Here is a 21,291-nt window from a genome sequence, read left to right on the forward strand (position 1 = left end):
CGGATTCATGTGAAATTTAAATTACATGGCTGCTGCAGCTTGCCGACTATGTGGTCACATCACATCAATTAGAGCACGCCCCAACGACGAGTATTAATAATCAACTTCATTTTCATGTTTCATTCTCCATCCAGCATTATCAAACATCACATTATTAAACTTTTAATGTCGGGGCGTTAGTTGTTTTCATATGACGATGGCTTCCGTGCCAAATTTTGCTTGAACAATCACCATTGTTCTTTTATCACCATAAAAGAATTATGAAAATTGTTTTGAGAGAATTCTTTTTTTCATAGTTAACACTTATTATTTAGAAATTTATTAAGACCTATTTAGATCGAGTCTATTTTTTATTCCGACTCTTAATTTTAATTTCGTCCTCTCTATGATCAATTTTTACTGTAACTTTTTTCTATAGTTAACACTGACTAGTTAGAGATCTATTATTAAGACCTCCGCTGAGGGATAAATTTTCTCCGGCAAATATATTAATAGAAGCACATCAGAAACTTGAACATCCAATGTGAGAATAAGATGAGGAGGTAACAGCCGACCACGGAATTTTGAATAGCCAATAAAATTACTTGAATCAATATACCCAATTTTGTTATAAAAAAAAAAATTATGCGCTCTGGAACTTTGCCATCATCTTAAATTGTTCATAATAGACACCTGTTAGTATTGGACCCGCACTCTATCAATGCTGCATTGCCGATATATCACAAGATTATCGATTATTTAATCAATACCCGAAACTACTTTTTGCCCCGCCTGCATTTCACATTTTCCCATCATCTGCAACAAACACATATTTTGGTTTTGATGAGTTGTCCGAAGCCAATGGGGTTTATATCATATTATACGGAGTCTAATCAGCAATCATATTCACAGCTTCAATGAGCAAAACTTGATCTTATATATATATATATATAGAGAGAGAGAGAGAGAGAGAGAGAGAGAGAGACTTTGATTAATTAGAGTGAAAATTAAGTTGTGCTGATTTAATTAATTACATACAAGTAATAATAATCTTGTGATCATATTCTATATTTACACGTCGACAAAACGGGGCGATTGGGATTAGGATTATGATTATGATCTTGATTTGCTTAATCACCTCACTGACCAAAGCATAGCTCTAAGAACTGCCAGTGGAGATTGAATCTTGAGGAGAAACTGAGAAGGAACTGTCACATTCGTATTCGAGATCATCAAATCCCCAGAACTCTTCTTGATCTTCTTCTTCTTCCTCCGGCATTTTCCACCTCTCTTTATCTATCTGATCACCTTCGAGCATTACTTCCAATACCTAGTCAAATAGCACGAAAGATTATTAATCAGACACAACTAACAGCTGCTTTATTACTTGCTTTTTCAACTTAATTAAGAGAGCAAAACATGATATGGGACAAAAATGTTCATAAGAAGAGAAACACGAGGCCCACCAGCTTAATTAATTACATGTTTTGATCAGCACTTTTCTGGGTAGACTTGTATATCAGCACATGCAGTGGGTGACATAGTGCCTTCTTAAATGTCCATTTGACATTTTAAAAAAACAAAAATGCGACACAATTTTAATTGCAGTTGCTTCAGCTGTTGCATGAATCACAGCTTTCCAACTAATTAAATATCATCAAGACAACATCTTGTATATGGATAATCATGATATTAGAATAGTGAGTCAAATTTAGGACCCCATTTCACTATCATTTTGATGATTAATCATATTCTGATCTTCTAATCACATGAGAGCACCAAATTTTACTGTCAACTTTTTTGCTTAAGCCTTAAAGATTTAGGTTAGGTAGGCTTGAAAATCCTCTGAATATTTACACGAATTGAACCACCACCAACCTGAAAAAAAAGACTAAATCTAAGTTTGCATGTAGCAGTCCCCCGTCCTAATTAACCGGTGAAAATGATATGCAAAAGTCGTAAAACAGGCAATCTACCAAATCAAGTACATATCAGCTGAGAAGATTCAATATTATATCGGGAAATTTGGTGATTATAAATTCCAAAAATTGATGCCGTATGCATGCATATATGCTGTTAATTAGTCACGCAGCCAGTCAACTAAAAGGCATCGATTGTATTCATCATTTACACGACACATAAATTATTATGATATAATGAGCCTTATCATCAAAATTTGAAAAATACACACAAGGGTGGTTTGTTTGTTTTAATTCACTATTTCAGAAGGAAAGCAATACATTTTAATCATCCTAAAAAGGGCCACTTGTACAATATCGTCAATGAATCTGTCGTTAAACTCTTTTAAGTTCATTATCGAAAATGTTTTTAAAAGGTGGGAAATGAAGTGAAAAAAAAAATTAAGTAAATACAATGTACACAATAAATTATGGGTAGTTACATGTCCTATACAACAATAAAATCATTCCATAAATATGAGATAGTATATGTTTGTTACTCATCTATCTCTGTTTTCAATGTTGTAATAACTTGAAACCTAGTCATCAACAACAAAATGGGCACAAAGAAGCTACTTCTTCAATGGACCATGAATATGAATTATTGGTGAATGATATGCACAATTGAAATGGAGCTGAGCTGTTGTGGCCTACCTCACTCATGGTAGGGCGCCACGTTGGAGACGCCCGAATGCAGAGAGATGCTGCAAATGCAAGTCTATTCAGCTGCGTAACATCGTAGGCCCCTTGAAGCCTTGGATCTACCAGCTTTTCAATTTCCCCTTGGTTCAATATTGGTTTAGCCTGCTTGATTTATAAGTTAAACAATTAATAATTGAAACCAACAAGTACACTGTACAAAATTACGAAGTCTTTATTGTTTCGCTCAGCACTAGAAGCTACCAACGTGAGACTGCCTAATGAACAGGGTGACTGATGACATTTTCTTAAGCAAAGTAAAACAAGTTGCAAATAATATATATATATATAAAATGATTGGCAGTATACCCAGCTGTGCAAGCTTTGGTGTGACCCATCAACTGGTTTCCGCCCTGAAATGATTTCGAGTAGAAAGACTCCGAATGCAAACACATCCGTCTTCTCATCCACAATTCCATGCATAAAGTACTCGGGAGCCAAGTGCCTGCAAAAGGGGAAAAAAAGTTAATTAATTTCTATCCATTACAATCACATTTAGAGATAGTCCAATTCTCAATTTTGTGTGGAGAGTTTTTAAAATACCCAAATGTGCCTTCAATTGGAGCAATTGAGTGATGAGTCCACTGGGATGGAAGCCATTTTGCCAATCCAAAATCAGATATCTGGAAACAAAAATGATCAAAGAACACTTGAATCAACAACAATTTGATGAAAACAAAAAAGAGGGAAAATAAAAAAATATGATTCCAGAAACAAACCTGTGGTTCAAAATCTGCGGTGAGCAGAATATTTGAAGACTTGATGTCTCGATGAATAATCCTTCTTTGACATCCCTTGTGCAAATAATGCAAGCCTCTAGCAGTACCAACTGCAATCTTATGCCTTACTTTCCATTCAACTGCTGGCGAATTCACATCTGCAGTCGGGCACCATTCAAATGACTAACAAACTCCAAACTGAGAGGGGAAACATTAAAAAAGATGATAGAAATGAAACATCAAATACAAGTTTTGTACCATGGAAAAGTGAAGCAACAGAGCCTCTAGAGGAGAATTGGAAAATGAGATAAAGGCCATTGTCAACACAACATCCCAAAAGTGACAACACATTTGGGTGACAAACATGGCCAATTGTTCCAATCTCAGTTAAAAATTCCTTCTCTTTTCTATCATCAGTAACAACTTTTGTTAATCTCTTCACTGCAATCTCCTCGCCATCTTGTAACACTCCTTTATAAACCTCAGCATATCCTCCTCTGCCCACTAAATTCTCTACAAAAAAAGAAAAAAAGAAAAACGAAATCCCAGATACCAAAATCAAAACTTTAACGGAACAATGGAACAAAAACAAGCCAAAGACATTAACTTTGTTGAAAGATTGTGAAGCAAACCGGAGCTGAAAGCATTTGTAGCAATGGATATTTCTTCAAATGAGAAGCACCTCCAAGTTGGCTTTGTAGTCTCTGATTCGCAAGCAACAACAACATTCTCTAAGCTTTCTTCAGTGAAACCATTTGGACTTACAGCTGCATTATCCCCATCAAAGCTGCGCCGTTTTAAAGAGAACAAACGCTTCAAGCTATTGGTTCTAATGTACTTCATTGCAACAGTAACAAACTGTGTTTCATGCAGAGGACAAGAACAGAAACTATAAGTGATCAGAGACTGGTCTCTCTTCTCTTATAGGTGTTTTTTTTTCTGTAAGAGAGACGTTTTGCGTTTGCTGATTGGTCTGAGGAAATTACTGTTTATCATAAAGTTTTATATTTATTTATACAAGAGAATAATTAATTGCTGTGGCCTGTGTGCGTCTCATTAGTCTCATTTTGATATAAAAGAAGGAAGAGGTGGCATAGGCTGGCTCCTGTTTTGTCTATTTATGGATTTTGACACTCAAGAATAGTGACAAAAGTTGATCTAACGGCTGGTTGAGCTCATTTGTTTCATATTGAATTTGATTGGAGAAATTTTGGGGAATTGGAGTTTTGGCTAATTGGCTTAGGTGTAAAAATCTGTTTTGAATCTAATAATAATGTTTTTGAAGGTAACATATGGGTTAGAGATTATCTGATCAATCACTAATATTTCTTCTTCCTTTTTTTTTTTTTTTCTCAGGAAAATGATAAGTGCTTTTATGCAATAATATTTTGTTCTACACACACACACACATATATCTCAAGTTTCAGGTAGTTTGTTAAAAATATTAAAGATTAAAAATAAAATGCTTTCAATTGCCAAAGCATTTAAAATCATCAACAAGTTCACATATATTTTTAGAAATCAAGCTTCATCCATTGGAAGATCAATAATTTTGCTTCTCTGAAAGTAAACGAATTAACCAAGTGGCAATATTTGAATGGTTCTGGTACATAATGAAAACAAAACATTTTGTCGCAACACAGATCAACTAAATCTCCAGCTTCAAGTATTTTCTACTCCTTTTTTCTAAGTTCATTGAGTATAAGCTTTTTCTTCTTGTTTATTTCCTGTTTCAACAACCTTTTTTTTCCCCCTCCTTGACAAAAATTATAAAAAAAAAAATCAAATTTAAATGCTTTAGATCTTATGATAGCTGGCTATCTTGATTTTAATTTTACGACACACACCATATACATATATTATTTTGTGTCGCTATGATATATACATATGTACTTTTCAACTTATCAAGTACTGAAGTTTATGATAACTTTCTTTTATATTAAAAAAATATATTGATACAAAATTTAAAAAAAAAAAACGAGTAGTATATATATATTTTGATTGTGGACTATTTCACAAATTTTATATATGTTATACGAGATGCACAATTTTGGGGGAGGGAAAATGAAGGGAAAAGTCCAGTTGCTATTTTATAATCTAAGAATATACTGATTCCGGCATTGTTAAACTGTGTGCTAGATTAACAAAATAATTAAAGATTAATGTTGATTTTTGTTACATTCAATTTCTTTCACAATTCAATCACATTTTAAAAAAAAGGAAAAAAAAAGTGGTAAAATGCATGCATCAAGAGAATTTTTCCTGGTCAATGCACAGGAGTTAATAGACTTTAACGAAAATCGACAAAGATTGAACTTAATTTGCAAAGCTCGCTAGCCCGTGCCTTGTGCAACTAAAATACGTTAATTAAATACAAATTCATCTATACTTGTACAGGGATAATTTCTGGCTAGCCAACCCAGGACCACTGAAACGTTTATAAAGATATATATATATATATAAAGAAAACGTTGTCACCTTTTTGGCTCACCAAAATTAATAAACAAAGCAATATCTTCAAAAATGAAAGATTAAACAATGAAAGCGATGCGTTACTGTTCTTCACGGGCTCTGCAGTGGCACCCTTTTTTTTTTTTACTTCACCGAGGACATCTTAATTTGGAATCTTTGCAGTTGCAGGTGATCGATGAAGTGCACCAGTGCCCACTCGGTCAAATTGTAGCTAGCTGATTGATAAATACCCATTTCGTATATCTCATTAATTAGCTTTCACAGTGAGCGTTGGCGTGCATTGATGCTCATGTTTTGCTCTTTCTGGTGCTTTGTTTATTAATTTACATGGCATACAGTAGACTCACGCTGTTCTCAAAATCTTTATGTGCATGCAGCATTGTGCTTGAAGAAGCTGAAGGCTCTAGGGTTTTTATTAGTTTTCCAGTTTTTGCCGCTTTTGCGAATATATTTATCGGTGCGTGTGAGCATGCAAAAAACGATTGACTGCGAGCTCGGGACCCGACAGACAACAGTCTAAAAAGAGGAAAACTTATATACGGCAGTCCTACCATCTCAGCCCGATGAGGTGGTAGGACTGGCCTATGATACTCTATCACTTAACAGGTCTGTAGATTCTAACGTTAGGATAAAAATGAATGGATCCAGTCCACGTTGAGGCCTATCAAAATTTAATATTCAAAAATTGTGAGTCCAACAAAACTACTCCTCATCCAAGTCCACAGTGGGCTGATCATTCAAAAATTTAGTGTCTAAACCATTTGATCATAAATATATGAAAGTTAATTTTCAGGCTTAGGGTTGGGCTTGGGCTTGGATCTTCGATTTTGTAGCCCAGCAGAGCACATTTGGGCTGGTTGATTTGTTTCGGAGGGAATGCCGAACGGTAATAACACTCTTCCTCGTGGAACCGCAATGAAACAAATTTAAAAGAGATGACGGATTTGATTCGAAAGCATGGTTTTTCTTCTTGTAGCTTCATCGGTTGTGCATTACGAATTTACCGTAAATACAATATAAATCCTATTTCAAAATTGTGAAAAATAGAGTTGTTGTTTGATTGGATTTGTAATTCTTTAAGCCTCACATTACACATTATAAACAGAGGAGAACCAAAAAGTCTTTATAAGACATTGGTTCTTTTAGCCAGATTATTATTATTATTATTTGGGTAAAAAATGCTTCGTCCTTGTGTAAAATCCAAAATCAAGTTTGCGGTGCTGAAGAATGCGCAAGTGATAATATCTACACAAGAATAAGAGAGAAAATTATTACGTATGCCTTCTCGTATCAGGGACGAGATAAGAAAATAATTTATTATTCAATTTAGGCTCAGAGTTAAGTTTTGATTATGAAATTATGCAAATAAATACACAAAAGTACATGGGCATTCATAATATTTTAGGGAGCAAACCACATACAATCTCATCGGAATAAAAATACTTTAGTTATCTCGTTATTGCACATTCAGTAGATTTTGCGCAATCGATAGCGTATTTAATTGAGAACTCATTCCCTGGCTACGAGGAAGCGAGCTTCAGTCTCTATAAAATGGGAGCAGATTCCTCTTTCGCAGAGGAGTAATAAATTTGAGTTGCGCCCATAATAGATAGAAATCACGTCAATTGATTTCTTAGATTACTTGTCCGTTAATTTACCTAATTCTAATTGCGATGTTCCTTTCGGAATATTCTTGATCTATCCAACCGTTTTTAACCAAAATCACAGGGACCATGACGTAATTTACTTCAGGAAGACTTAAAGTCAATTAGTAGTAAAAACAATAAAAAAAAAAAACACAGTGCCACACAAAGTGACAAGACAAGGGTTTAAGTTAACGCAAGGCTCGAATCTCTGCAACCCAGCGGTCGATAATTCGATTTCGCCCGCTCGTTTCCCTGCAATTCACTGTCCGTCCAAGATCATACTTCACTGCCATCTCGCCACTCTCGATGGGGGACCGCGACCGACCTCGTGATCGCGACCGGGACCGAGACCGCGACCGCGACCGCGACAGAGAAAGACGGCGAGAAAAAGAAGACCGCGATCGCGACAGAGACAGAGATAGAGACAGAGACAGGGAAAGAAGCCGAAGCAAACGATCCCGTTCTCGAACGCCGGACCGTTCGCGCTCTCGCCACAAGCGGTCTCCCGAGCGGTCTCACCGTTCACACCGCCATCGAACGGAATCTCCTGAACCGCCGCGCAAGCGGCACCGCCATTCCACTGAGGAGAGAGCAGTATCGGATTCCGTCGATGAAATCGCGAAAGAGCAGCAGCAGAAGAAGGATAACGGAAGTAATAACGATAATAATAATGAGATAAATAATGCGAATTTGGATAATGGTGATGAGGATGAGATTGAGATGATGAAGAAATTGGGGATTCCAGTTGGGTTTGATTCGACCAAAGGGAAGCCGGTGCCGGGCGCTGACGTGAGTGGAGTTAGGGCTGTGACGAAGAGGCAGCCGAGGCAGTATATGAATAGGAGAGGTGGGTTTAATCGGCCCTTGCCCCCAGAGCGGAACCGCTAGTAGGTGCTTCCTAGCTTTAAGGATTGTGAATTGCGAGGTGGGTGGTTTGTTTTTCTGGTTTCTTATTTAAGCTTTTTCTTTGGCTTGTTTTGGTTTTGCAATGTCTTATCTTATGTAGTATTTTTTAGTGATTGTTCCAGGTTTTGATATTGATTCAAATTTGGATTTTGGTCGACTTGTTTAAGAATGTACTTTGCTTAGTTTGTGTTGTTGGTGATTGTATGGTCTTTGATATGCAATGCTTGATAATTAGGAATTTTTGTCTATTAAGTTTAAGAAGTTCCATCCATTTACTTAGCAGATCGCTCCCTTCTTTCCTGTTTCATTTGAAGTGGTTTTGACATAATTTGAGTGTTCTCGTAAGTTTGTGTTAAGAATCTACTAGTTCAGTATTTGGACAAAATTCCGTGAACAGTTCAGATGACTTAAAAGCTTTTAGAAAGAAAAAGTGGGTAAATTGGAAGTATAATAAGCAGTATGTGAAGATAGTGAGTTTTCAAGGAACCTACTTTGTTTTTAGCAGTTGATGAACGTGATGGACTTGAAATCCAGCCTTGGTTAAAATCAAGTCCATGTATGTCCTACAGTGTAAGTAATCATCAATATCTGCATTTGTTATAAAAAAGCATTCACTGCTTGCACAAATATTACAAGCACCCATCACTACCTTCTGTTTAGGTAGAGAAGCAGATATGGGACTATACATGTTTAAGTTGATTTGGTTTTCGTGAAAATTTTGAACTGAACTGATTGTAATAGATATCATGAGAAACAACTAAAACTGTGTGAAACTGATGATCAACATGGGAGTCTTTTGATTCAGGGCTCTATCTTTGTTGGCTTCAGTCCATTTGCATGTTGGTTTTTGATTTGTCCTTTGTTGCAAGAACAGTGGAGTTGTGGATCCTTACTAGCCTGCATTGTTCACCGTATGGGTAACCCTTGAATGTGTTTGTGGAGTTCTTTGCCCTCTTTTTTTTCCTCTTTCATGGGTTGTATACCTACTGAATTTCAAATGTTATTGTTGACACTTGATGTTAAAGTTTGTTGCTTTGACATTGGTATTGTAGGATATGATCTTTAGTGTGTATATAAATACTAACAGATGCCCCAATTTTAGCCAGAAAATAATTGAACCCCAAATTCTATGTTGATTTGAGTTGTTAATTGCCTGTTGTACAGCATATATATTTGTGATCATGTCTTTTATGTATATAGTAAAACCTCTCTATAGTAATACTTTATATTAATCTCCATGTATTCATAAAAAACTCTAGTCCTAATTTGGGCTAGTTATAAATACGAATAAACTCCACATTGTAATAAGTTATAATTTTTCAAGATCCGATCTTAAGAAACTGGCATTAGCATAGTAATAATTATCTGTATATTGCAAAATATATATGTTTTGTTACATTAAAGGTTGCTTGAATATTCCGAACACTACATTATTATATATACTAATTTTTTGAAACTGTGTCCATCTCTTCTATCAACATCTATAAAAGGATTTGACATTAATTATTAATTTAGTGTATACATTACCTATATCTTACTTGTACTAAGGATAATTTTAGAACAATATTTTTTAACTACACCTCTATTGTGTTATAACCTCCTCGCAGTAATAAAATTAGTCGGTCCCAGCATTATCATTGTAGAGAAGTTTTACTGTATATTAATGAGGAATGGATTGCATCAGAGGATGGATGAGACTGTCATTATCTTTTTATTTTGCTTAGTTAAGTTCATATGTCCTGATTATCAATTTTGCGTTTTATTCAGGTGGGTTGTGCATTCTAGCACAAGTTGAATTGGTTGATGACTTGCACGCAGAAACCTGGCTGCAGAAGGACCAAATGAATGACCTTTTACAACATCTTTTTAAGTAATTCTTATTGTGCATCTGATTCTCCTATGTGACATTTGAGACAGATCTTTCATTTTTATACTGGTATGTTCAAGCTATTTTTACTAATACTGATTTTTTTATGGTTGAGCAATGCATGATCCTAGCTTTTGAATTTCTTGAGTTACGGTTTTTGGCATATTTTTCTAGCCATAATACTGCTATTTTAGGTTTTGGATCTTTGTATTTCATTTGTACAGATGAATTTTGATGTTGTCTTACAATAGGAGATTTACTCTATGGGTGTGCTTAAACTAGTAGCTCTCTTTGTCATATATTCTGTACATTGGGCATACTTCATAGTTCACCATCTCCCGACTTAACAACTGTCTGCATGAAGCTGATACATAGTTGGAAGAAAAAGAGCAGAAAAGGTAGATTACAATTCTCCTACCAGTTATAGGCTGTGGATGTTTCTGTAATGCAAGTATTAATCACCAGGGATGAAGATTTAACACCTATGTCTACAGGGCTTCATCAGTGCTCTTATGATGCGCTATCTTTTTTCTAAAGGTCAAAGAGTCAAAGCCTACCTCCTGTAGCATTCAAGTTGCCGGAGCATCCATTGCTAGCTGTTCAACTCGGATTTGGTGTGTCCAAAGGGTAGTAAGATATATCTTAATTGAGATTAAATGTAACCCAGGTGTATTACTGATCAAAGAACATAATAACATTACTATTCGATGAAGATGGAGGACATTACGACTTGGGCAGGGTCGGATTTAGCTGTGGAACCGAAACAAACCTTTGGCAGGAGAGTTGGATTCTTTTTGTTGATTTTAAGTTGAACTCGTAACATGTATAAGAAGGATTGGAAACTTAAAACCTCATTTTAATGTTTTAAGGGATTTTTAATCTGTCAAACTAATTAGCGTACGTCTTAAAATGTGTTGCCTATGCCCCCTTAATTCCAATTATACACAAGGGGTCAAAAGAAATATTAGGTAAAAGTATATCTAATTAAGCTCATTGTCTAAAGTGGTAAAAGTAATACCTAACAAGACTATTAAAAATAGAAAAATACTAGGAATGCACTGGAGCTGATAGCACAACCATACAAGAGAAAACAATAACTTCGAAAGTAAACTGAATGCCAGTGAAAGCCAGCATAGGATGCAATGATGCATATAGAGTCAAAACTGCTACAAGAAAAGTTATAATAAAACGTCTGGTGTTTCCAACCAGCTGCGCCGAAAGAAGAACCTTTAAACTCTGTGCTAATCACATGATGTCACACAGATTATGATCAAGTATTTATTATTTAAAACGAAAAGCATCTCCATAATCAAACAAGCTGCATTATAGAATTCAACCAAACAAAGTGAGAGAAGTGCTTTTAGGTGCTAGTGGTGGTGGTAGGTTTCTGGATGAGAAAGGACATGCACTGACCCTGTTTCTGATTGTTAAATGCCAAGCAGCGAATATAAGCATTTGGGTATGCTTTTTTGCACTCTTGTATTTCATTCAGGATTTGAGATGAATCATTGCATCCAAACATTGGCAACTTCCACATTGTCCAATACCTCCCATCATAATACCCTGGCATTCTGCTATTCTCCCTGTGCACATATCCCACCTGACAATTCAAGCAATAATTAATCTGAGATTAATTTCTTTTAATCGTATCAACTAATCTGCCCTAACTTTTAATTGATCTTAGGACTTTCTTCCGATCCCATACATAAAATATATATTTATACACACACACACACACACTTTGATGAACTGTGAATTTACCTCATCAAATTCAAGGCAAGGGATCCATCCCTTTTTGAGCATGTAGTCAATCTCCTTTGCAATTGAATCATCCGAGAGCGATGGCAGGTAGGAGAGGGCCTCAAACTTTTTGTTATTGATTGGATTCCATGTCTGTTAAAAATAATGCACAATAAGCACATCGCACAAAACCCAGAAAGAGAAGCTAAAAACTTTACCTTCATGCATCGAGTTTTTGAACCGTTTGAGACTGTTTTGCTGCTCCATGCAATGGAATCCTTAACTGGAAGCAAAGCTTTCGATGTGGGTTTTAGGCCAAGATAGCCAGAACCAGCAACTGGAGCTGTAAAGATGCTTGCAGACATCTTCTTCGGGCACTGTTTCAAGAAACAAGATAGTTAAAAGAGAGAGGCGACACTTAAGACCGAGATAGCAAAAGAGTAATAATTAATTATTTTAGTTCTCAAGGCAATGGAAACCGTTCAAGTAAAGGACAAAAGGAGTTAGCCTAGGTGTTTGTGAAGTGCTGTATGGTTTGTTAAGGGATTAGGGAAGATCAAAGCTCGAAAGAGAAGAGGATTTGTATAAGGAAAGTGGAGTGTTTACAGCTTTGGTTTCATCACCACCCTTTCTACTCTCCGCTCGATAACTTTCTTTGAGAAAAGTTTTAGGTGAGATCATCCCGCGTGTCAACTTGAGACTATCTTATTATTAAATCACTCTAATACAAATACATTTTGTGTATGCACGACAATAAGTATTAGTATGTTACTGTATGATCATATGATCATATAATGGTGTGATGAGAACAGAATCACCTCAGACTTGTTCTTTTATTGGTTGAGATATGCTTATAGGACCCACCAACCAAATGGTGCCAACATAAGACTGATGCTTACCTGGTTGAAGACATCACTGGAACCGCTTGAATTGAATACAAGGGATGAATCTTTGTCCATTCTCGGTGCTTGAATATTTATTTAATATGGTTGAACGTGGACGTGGCGTCTCTACTCTCACAGCCTCCTTTGCATGCATGTGAAATTGTCTTCATTGGCTTTCAGATGCCACGTTGAATTGCATAGTGTACCATTTGGTATCAATAGGACAAACCCAGTAACTTCAATGAAGCAACTTTCTAGCCCTTTAGCTGTTTAGCATGATTTTGTCTCCAAATCGAATCAAAGGGAATCCATCCAACGGAGACATCCACAAAGCAAGATACTATCACTATGATTACTTTATTAATCAACTAGGTACCGAACAGCCAAAAAAACAACGCCTGTGGATATTGTTATCCTGGAACCTATTAACCATCAACAACCTTGTAGTATATACTAGTCTTCATGAGACTTCAATTCCATCAAGGAGACTTATGAAGAAGACCACTGTGAATTGGCAGGTCTGGATTCTATCCAGTCATCTTCAACAATCCCAAGGAAACGCCCGGTCAAAAAGTCACTTTAGTAGCAACAGTTTTAAGCAAATTATTTTCAGCTCTAGGTTCTGCATACTACAACCACATCAAATCTGGCAAGCAGCTTGCCATGCGTCTATCTGCCCATCAATGTAATACCAAAGATTTTGAGGTTGTATGCCCATCAATGTAACACCAAATATTTTGATTTTGCCATACGCAGTAAGAACCCCAACAAAAGTCACAGCATTTGGTCTAGGCCCCCTCTTTTCAATCGACATGAAAAGCTCAACGCCCATTCCATTCTTCCCGTTCTTAGCCAGCCCTAATATCATTGCACTCTAAGTCGTTGCATCTCTAGGTGGCATCATGTTAAATATTTCTTCACTCGCATTTTGCATAGAGATCAATCAACCCAGTACTACCATTTCATTCTTCCCGTTCTTAGCCAGCCCTAATATCATTGCACTCTAAGTCGTTGCATCTCTAGGTGGCATCATGTTAAATATTTCTTCACTCGCATTTTGCATAGAGATCAATCAACCCAGTACTACCATTTCATTAATGATGCACCAATTTCCCTTCGTCAAATGCACCTATTACAGCACAAGCATTAGAAAAGGGGCCCATTAATCATCACATTTTCCAAACTCCTCAACTCGTGAAACAACTCAATTGACTCATTAAAACAGTAATTTTTAACACGACCAGATACCATTGCACTACAAGAAACATCGTTTCTCTCCGACATTTAATCAAACAGCTCTCGCGCTTCAAAAAGCAGACAACTAGTACAATACTCAAAAATTATAATAGCCCAACAAACCGCATTTTTATTCAAACTTTGTTCAAAAACTTTATTTGCAATATACATTAAACCATACTTTGAGTACATACCTACAAGCGAACCAGTAACATAAAAATCACAAACATGTCCATATTGAACTAGATGACCATAAACATAATCGAGCAAAGATAAAGAGACACATGCTATCAGCAAAACTGTGAAAGTACGTGCATTTAGTTCGATACCAAGACTTCTCATGTTAGTGTAGGTTAAGACTTAAGATACCCATTTCAGGTTTCAAGTTTTGCAAGAAACCCATTATCATGGTATCGTGATCAAAGATATTGGGTGTTAAAATTTGATCGAATATGGACTCTTCCTGCTGCAAGTCACCGTGTGGTACACGGTAGTGCACAAAAAGCTAAGATTTTGCGGCTCGTGGATGCGAAACGAGAGAGACCATTTGTGATTGTGTGAGCATGAATTTGCTTTAGTTCGTTCATGCTTCTGCATCTTTACAGTAGAACAATAATTGGAGGATTGTCAAGAATTTGCTCATCAGGCGCAAGCTGGAACAGTTAATGGTGTTGCCTGAGCCAAAGCCCTAGCCTTGGTTCCACGCTTATAGACGCTACTGGCATACAATTTCTGTTTTTTATTTTTTATAATCTACGATAATTATTTCCTTGTCTAAATAGATTTGTTATGACGCAGTTCGGAAATTTAACTTGGATAAGCACACCGACGGTGAAGTACTTTTCAACAAAGCTTTCGCACTCTAATAAGTTGACCTACTTATAGAAACAACCTGAAAATCTAAAAGAAAATGAAGCTTCGCCTGATTCAATCAATAAGAAAAGCCTCTACTGATAATGGCTTGGCATTGACCATTGATGAAAAAGATGGCAATGAATGTACTTACAGTCTAATATATATACACATGCCTAAAAAATCGAGTTCGGTCCAAGAAGAAATAAGTACTTCGTCAATTTGACCCCGTAGGATTTGAATATTCCTACCACTATTGAATTTGTCAAAAATATTCACATATTGCATTGACCTACCGAGCTTAGCATCAAAAGGAATAAAAAAACTGAGGAGTCGTCAGCGATTCCAATTTCGCAATTGGAACTTATAAATGAATAGGACTGAACTCTTGTATTGTAGGCGGAAATAAATTCTAACATTCTTACATCATCACAAGAATGGCAGTGCTAATGATAAAAGTAAATTATAATGATGATGATGATGATGAAGATGATAGTTAATGTTAAGGGATCTAAAGAATTATGCCATGCAAACCCTAACTGGGTTATGCTTAGAATTCATTGGATGATATGGCAGGACCTGGGACAGAACAATCAATGCCAGAGTTTCATGCAGAACCCAGCCGGCACAACTGATGATCTCCTGCTAGAGATACAATCTGAAAAGGTATCCATAAGCTGCTCTGCAAGCGATGCCGGATCTTCAACAAATGTATCGACAAAAACCTTCACAATCCTAACCTCTTGTGGGGTTGCTCGTAAGCTGTACCAAGTCAAGAATTTCTGCCGAAAGTTCCTCTCAATATGTCCCTCACACTCTAGCCATCTGATGACCTTCACACAATGCTCAAAATCCATATCCGAAAGGCCGTTTGCTGTGCAATCCTCATCCCGACTTTCGCTGCTTCTCTTCTTTGACGTGCTACCATCTTGAGGCTCATCTCGATTTCCAGTACCATTTTCCATATCCTTACTGTTCAATTTGGATCTCCCATTCCTTGCTTGAGCATCTTTAAGTATTTCTATTTTGCATGGAGTAATGGGCAATCCAGCTTCCAAGCTTCTCATATATGGCACACATTCCATGCCAGTTGGCACTGGGGTATCTACCCCATTATCAGTGCTCATCTCCTCAATGATTCGGCCCTCTGGCGGGTGCTTGCTCTCAAGCTTCTGGACATGAGAATCAGGCATGGAGCCATCTATGTTATTGGCACGCTCCTCGTCTAACAAGGAAACCGCATCCGCTGGGGTTGTTCCTCGGCCCAGAACAGTGCAGTCAATAGCATCATCACATAAATTAGTGGAAGCTATTTTATCAGTCTCCTTGCTGTATGTATAATAATTGTTAACATGAGCATCATTTGGGTCCCTGTCTGGAGTGACATTATTGGTCTCATCTTCCACTGAAGATGGATTAGAAAGGCTGCTACAGTTTGTTGCTGGGCTTTGACTTCGTTCTATTACTGAGCAGTTTGTCACTTCATCCCTGCTACTGCCCGTTGAGAACCAAATTTCACACCTTCCCAACTCTGTCGTACCATTAGAGGAAACAACTTTGAACTGATACTCAGTAGCCGGACAAAGTCCCGTTACAACAAACCTAGTATTAGGTGCAAAGAGAGTACAAGTAGGTCTAGCTGGAAAACCCTCATGGGCCCTCCGATGCCATAAAGTGTAACTAATAATATTCCCGGGAGAAGGATCTTCAGAACCCAACACCACAGTAAGGGATGTTGCGCGAACATCTTCAAACTTAACCATGTTGGGAACAATCACATTTGATCCTGCGAAAACAGAGGTCTTCAAGATCATCATTTGACAAAAAAGAAAGTGATAATTAAAGACTATTCTGTTAGCAGCAGCAACTTCATGGCTTCTCCATCATTGCACAATTAAGCAGAGCTACACACAAAACAAGGATCAATAACTAACACTCCAGCTTTTGATATGATTATACCTGTGGTCATGGTTGTCACAAAGAACCCCTTTATCCAGGCTCAGAGGAAGAACAATGATGGTGATTTTGGTGCGATTATAATAAGCAATAAAGATTACCTTGTACTGAAGGATTGGGCAAGATGGTGTTGGAAATCATTTTGTCCAATGACTCCACAGCACAAGCACAGAGTTTCTGAACTTCTGGTCCTGAAGAAAGTCTGTTGACTATACCCCTTCCCATCTTTACTGGTAAACCAGTTAATGGACCCACTTCATCTTCAAGCATTTTAACAGCATCATCCACAATCTTGGAGAGATTTTTGTACTTTTCAGTCGCATTTACAAGTTTTTGGCCCAATGAGAGACGATAACACAGTATATCAACTCGTCTGGTATTCTTTGCCACCACCAATTGTTTTTTCCAGCATCTAAATAAATTAAAGCACCAGCCAGATTAAATATTTGAGACTGAGGAGTTGAAAAAGAAATAGAATAAAGGAGGTATAATAGAAAAGAAACAGGCAACTACAAGAAACTACAAACTAGCGAATGCAACAACATATAATTATCATCGTTGCAACTTGTCCCTTTTTTTTTTTCTTAATTTCTTTTCCAGGTTCCACATACTCAAAGTTCTGAATCTTCAAATGAATTATTTGTACGTAAATAGTGCCAGCAGTAAGTACCATAATGTACTTTGATAAATATCAATTATTCATAATCACAAAAGGATCACACAGCATGAGAGAAAACCTTTGAACTAAGACAATCTATCAAAGAACAATAAGAAGAAATAGAGATAACATACAGAAACATTTACCCGAGTAAGTCATTCACTTTTCTACATGAAATACAATAGAAGCTCCCATCAAGTCCAGAATAGCATCTGTCTTTTCCAATGCCAGATCTTTCATTTTTCAATGCACACTCCAGATGACATGACATACCACAGGAATCACCTCCAAATGGAGGCTCTGAGCTGCAAGTTAACCACAGACTAGGATCCTTGTTGTCATCATACTTACGACAGATGCAGCATGAACATCTCTTGCAAAACACATCTTCTTTTCTTAAGGTAGCTCTACAAGCTGAATTTTTGCAATATATAGCATTGACTAAATCACTGCCACTATTGTTCATCGCAGCATCAGTCACTGGAACAGGCAGTCGAGCAGGGTTATCATTTTTCCTCTGCCTCTTGGACGGTCTCTGGGAAGATGCTGGAGAAGACTGTGGCTCAATATCTGTTTTGGCCTCACGCTCCCCAGATTTCTTCTCAGATACAAGTTTCAGAAGATTTTCTATAATTTTTAACTTAGTCAAGCCAGTATATTTCCTTTCTTTTCCCAACTCTGCACAGAGGATCTGTAGAATCTCCTGACGAGTCCATGATCGCAGCGTCTCAGAGGCACTGTGCGATTGCTTAGATAATTGATACACTAGTTCTCTCTTTTCTTCCATACTCAACTTACTGCATTTTGATGGGTCGAGTGCAACTCCTATAGCCATGGAAAGGGAAACCATATAGAAATAAGTAGAAGCTAGAACAACAAACATAACCTTGTCAAAAGTCCCCAGAACATTTTAAGAAAGAAAAAAGACATCGTGACTGATGACTAATAAGGAACAAACACACAATCAAATAATATGAAAGTTGGCATAAAATCCTCAAAATTCTAGATTTAACAAAATCGGTGCTTCTAATTTGACTCAGCAGGCAGTGAAAGTGAGATGATTTCATGTTTTCAAGCCCTGAGATAAGAGCTGAATATAGATGGTTATAGGTGGTTAACATATGAGACCGGATATCGCTCCAGTCCAAGATGCTCGATAACACGTGTCACAATAATAATCCCATAGTGAAAACTAAGAAGGAAATTTTACTGAAAGGTTGAAAAACTCTATGAGGTTTCAGCATTATTTGTAGGAGACTATTTAAAACCTACTTGGAGGTTGACTCAAACACAAAAACTAATAAAATAAGAATTATCATACTAAAACAAGGAAAATACAGTAAAATTCAAAGAATCCTAAACTTGTCCTGCATCATAAAATCTTTCCAATTAAATTGAGGTCTTTGACCTCATATACAATCGTAGGTGAGGATGCTTAACCAAATAAAAATGCATGTTGCATCCATGTTACATCAGCACCACCCAGTTACGATACTCATTTGAATGACTCACGCTAAATTACCCATTAATTCAACCAAAATAAATATCAAACAAAACTAATTCAACTTCAACTAAGACATGTAAGCTAAGGGTTGACTTGCATAAACAAAGACATCCCAAGTTCATCCAATAATCTATAACTTTTACAGGCGGCCCCAATATAATTCATGAAAATGTCCACTCATTGTTGATTTGTGGGATTAACAAAACTACATTATAATAAAGGCTACTTCATTAATATGAATACGGTACAAATCCACATAATGCTGAAATAAAATATGCAGAAAATAGGCAACAGTAGATCGTAAAGTCAAATTTATGCAGCTAACCATTACAAAAAATTTACCCACCAAAATATACTTTTACTATCAATCTTTAAAATGATAAATTGCATAAACACATTAGGATCTGCAATTCAACATCAAACAACAAACAAAAATGTATTGCATGGAGCAACTGAACATTAAAAAGGGGGAAAGTTTTTAGTTAATACCCAAAAACAACCAAAACATCAAGATCACAAGTAACATAACATTGCAACAATTTGACTATCATGCAGAATACAAACCCATAAAAAATTTAAGCTTTGTCCCTTCATCCCATCAAACATCAAAAACCTAGATGAGTTTTAATTAAAGAAAATGATCTTTTTGACATAAATAAAATATTTTTTAAAAAAAAGTACGGCTACCCTCAAGAGAAGAAGAATCCATAGACAAAGTTGCTGAATAATAACAACCGAGGCTAAGGCTGAGGCTGATGCTGAGGCAGAGGCTACCACATTACCATCAAAATCCAAACTTTTCATCAAATCCTGCAAGTAGAAACGAGACCCATTAAACCCAAAAAAAAAGGAACCCAAAAAGGAAGGAGAAAAGGAATAAAAGAATAGAATAAGAAATACCGAAAGAGAAAGGATGAAGGCGGGATTGAAATTCTTACAAGATAACAAGAGAATCCATGGAGATGAGAGTCTCTCTTCGAAAAATAAAAATAAATAAAAATATTAAAATTTAATGCAAATATTTAATAATAGTGATAATATTGTAAGCAAATGGTTTTGTGTTGTATTTGTTTGTGTTTTAATTGATGGGTCCTCTCCTCCCCTCTCATCTTGTTGTCTGTGGGCTGTGCCTTTGAGGACCCGAAGCAGTAGTGAAAGGAGATTCGAGGACGACTTATTCAATCTCTTCTATTTCAACAATGTTGTAATGACGCCTTAAAGGCAGAGAGATAAATAATGACATTATTTTTTCTTTTTTCTTTTTTCTTTTTTCTTTTTTCTTTTTCACACACACATATATATAAAATAAAAAATAATAATTAATTAATAACAAAAGCTACCAGCTGCTGCATGTAATTGTTGCATTCGTCAACTTCTCTTCTCACTTTCTCCCTTCACGTTACCAATTAACTACAACTAGAAATTGCTCTGCTTCCCCTTTCCCTTTTACATTTTTTTTTGGTTGGTGTGATTTGTCTGTTTTTTTTTTCCTTCTTTGTAATGTCAAAAATGAAGAAAATAGTGTGAATAGTGCAAAATTATTTTCAAGAAAGTTACACTGCAAGTTTAAATACTTACGGAAATATTGTCTTTAAATGAAGTTCGATTTATCAATGAGTTTTTAGTCCAGTGAGAGAACTCACATTTACAATGTTAAGAATAAGGGTTCAAGGCTTCAAGCTTCCATAAAAATATTATAGGGGTTAGTTTTACTCATTTCTCGATTATCAAATAATTGAGTGGAACCACTTTACTCCTTACGAAATGTGAGTAAAGTGGACACCTTTCGACTGTTAGAAAAAATTTAAAAAATTTGGGCCGCACTTCAGAAAAATACATGCCACGATAAAGTCCTAATTGTATAATCTATTTATAAATATTAATTGTATAGTCATTTTTTAAGGTCCTAATTGTATAATCATTTTTTCTACTATAGGAAAGAGTGTGAGAACAAATAAATAATAACAATAATAATAATAATAATAAATGGAACGGTGCTTAATCTCACCAGCCCGTATGTTAATGGATCATTGCGGAACCAATGAGAAGAGAGCAAAGAGGGGCATAAATGTCAGTTCACAAATAAAATCGTACACATGCATGAGTGTTAGAGAACAAAAAGGGTAGGAGATATTAAAACATATGCTTGTCTAAAAGTTTGGTCATTTTTAATTAATTGTAAAATGATAATGCTCCCCATGCCTAAGTATTAACT

General features: G+C 36.3%; 4 protein-coding genes across 14 annotated transcripts; 1 reads left to right on the forward strand and 3 right to left on the reverse strand.

Annotated features, from left to right (window-relative positions):
- Positions 1-965: 965 nt before the first annotated feature.
- On the reverse strand, positions 966-4,386 carry LOC102613064 (probable receptor-like serine/threonine-protein kinase At5g57670). Its single transcript, XM_006474135.4, has 7 exons — positions 3,988-4,386; positions 3,614-3,868; positions 3,356-3,513; positions 3,180-3,259; positions 2,946-3,081; positions 2,592-2,741; positions 966-1,309 (listed from the first exon to the last, which is right to left on the reverse strand). The coding sequence occupies exons 1-7, from the start codon at positions 4,196-4,198 to the stop codon at positions 1,139-1,141; spliced, it is 1,161 nt and encodes a 386-aa protein (XP_006474198.1). The 5' UTR covers positions 4,199-4,386; the 3' UTR covers positions 966-1,138.
- Positions 4,387-7,622: 3,236 nt separating this feature from the next.
- On the forward strand, positions 7,623-11,134 carry LOC102612655 (uncharacterized). 7 transcript variants are annotated; one of them, XR_001507799.3, is made up of 4 exons: positions 7,623-8,398; positions 10,147-10,315; positions 10,498-10,644; positions 10,741-11,134. XR_001507799.3 is itself a non-coding variant. In XM_006474134.4 (2 exons), the coding sequence occupies exon 1, from the start codon at positions 7,780-7,782 to the stop codon at positions 8,359-8,361; it is 582 nt and encodes a 193-aa protein (XP_006474197.1). In that variant the 5' UTR covers positions 7,623-7,779; the 3' UTR covers positions 8,362-8,398; positions 10,147-10,385. The 7 variants fall into 7 exon arrangements, 1 of the variants encoding a protein (XP_006474197.1); XR_008051981.1 differs by having other exon boundaries at positions 10,784-11,134; XR_008051980.1 differs by having other exon boundaries at positions 10,574-10,644.
- A 210-nt stretch (positions 11,135-11,344) lies between these two features.
- LOC102612348 (ribulose bisphosphate carboxylase small subunit, chloroplastic 3-like) lies at positions 11,345-12,960 on the reverse strand. Of its 2 annotated transcripts, none has more exons than XM_015529018.3 (4): positions 12,886-12,960; positions 12,205-12,363; positions 12,008-12,139; positions 11,345-11,846 (listed from the first exon to the last, which is right to left on the reverse strand). In XM_015529018.3, exons 1-4 carry the CDS (start codon positions 12,943-12,945, stop codon positions 11,607-11,609), a joined length of 591 nt encoding a protein of 196 aa, XP_015384504.1. In that variant the 5' UTR covers positions 12,946-12,960; the 3' UTR covers positions 11,345-11,606. The 2 variants fall into 2 exon arrangements, with proteins under 2 accessions (XP_015384504.1, XP_006474196.1); XM_006474133.4 differs by lacking the exon at positions 12,886-12,960 and adding an exon at positions 12,593-12,759.
- Positions 12,961-15,329: 2,369 nt separating this feature from the next.
- On the reverse strand, positions 15,330-20,281 carry LOC102611668 (VIN3-like protein 2). Of its 4 annotated transcripts, none has more exons than XM_006474132.4 (5): positions 20,015-20,281; positions 19,812-19,886; positions 17,719-18,397; positions 17,016-17,326; positions 15,330-16,744 (listed from the first exon to the last, which is right to left on the reverse strand). In XM_006474132.4, exons 3-5 carry the CDS (start codon positions 18,357-18,359, stop codon positions 15,552-15,554), a joined length of 2,145 nt encoding a protein of 714 aa, XP_006474195.1. In that variant the 5' UTR covers positions 18,360-18,397; positions 19,812-19,886; positions 20,015-20,281; the 3' UTR covers positions 15,330-15,551. The 4 variants fall into 4 exon arrangements, with proteins under 4 accessions (XP_006474195.1, XP_006474193.1, XP_024953480.1 ...); XM_006474130.4 differs by having other exon boundaries at positions 19,764-19,886; XM_025097712.2 differs by having other exon boundaries at positions 19,977-20,281.
- Positions 20,282-21,291: the final 1,010 nt, after the last annotated feature.

Source organism: Citrus sinensis, chromosome 9 (genome assembly GCF_022201045.2).
Source record: "Citrus sinensis cultivar Valencia sweet orange chromosome 9, DVS_A1.0, whole genome shotgun sequence".
In the NCBI taxonomy this organism is placed as follows: domain Eukaryota; kingdom Viridiplantae; phylum Streptophyta; class Magnoliopsida; order Sapindales; family Rutaceae; genus Citrus; species Citrus sinensis.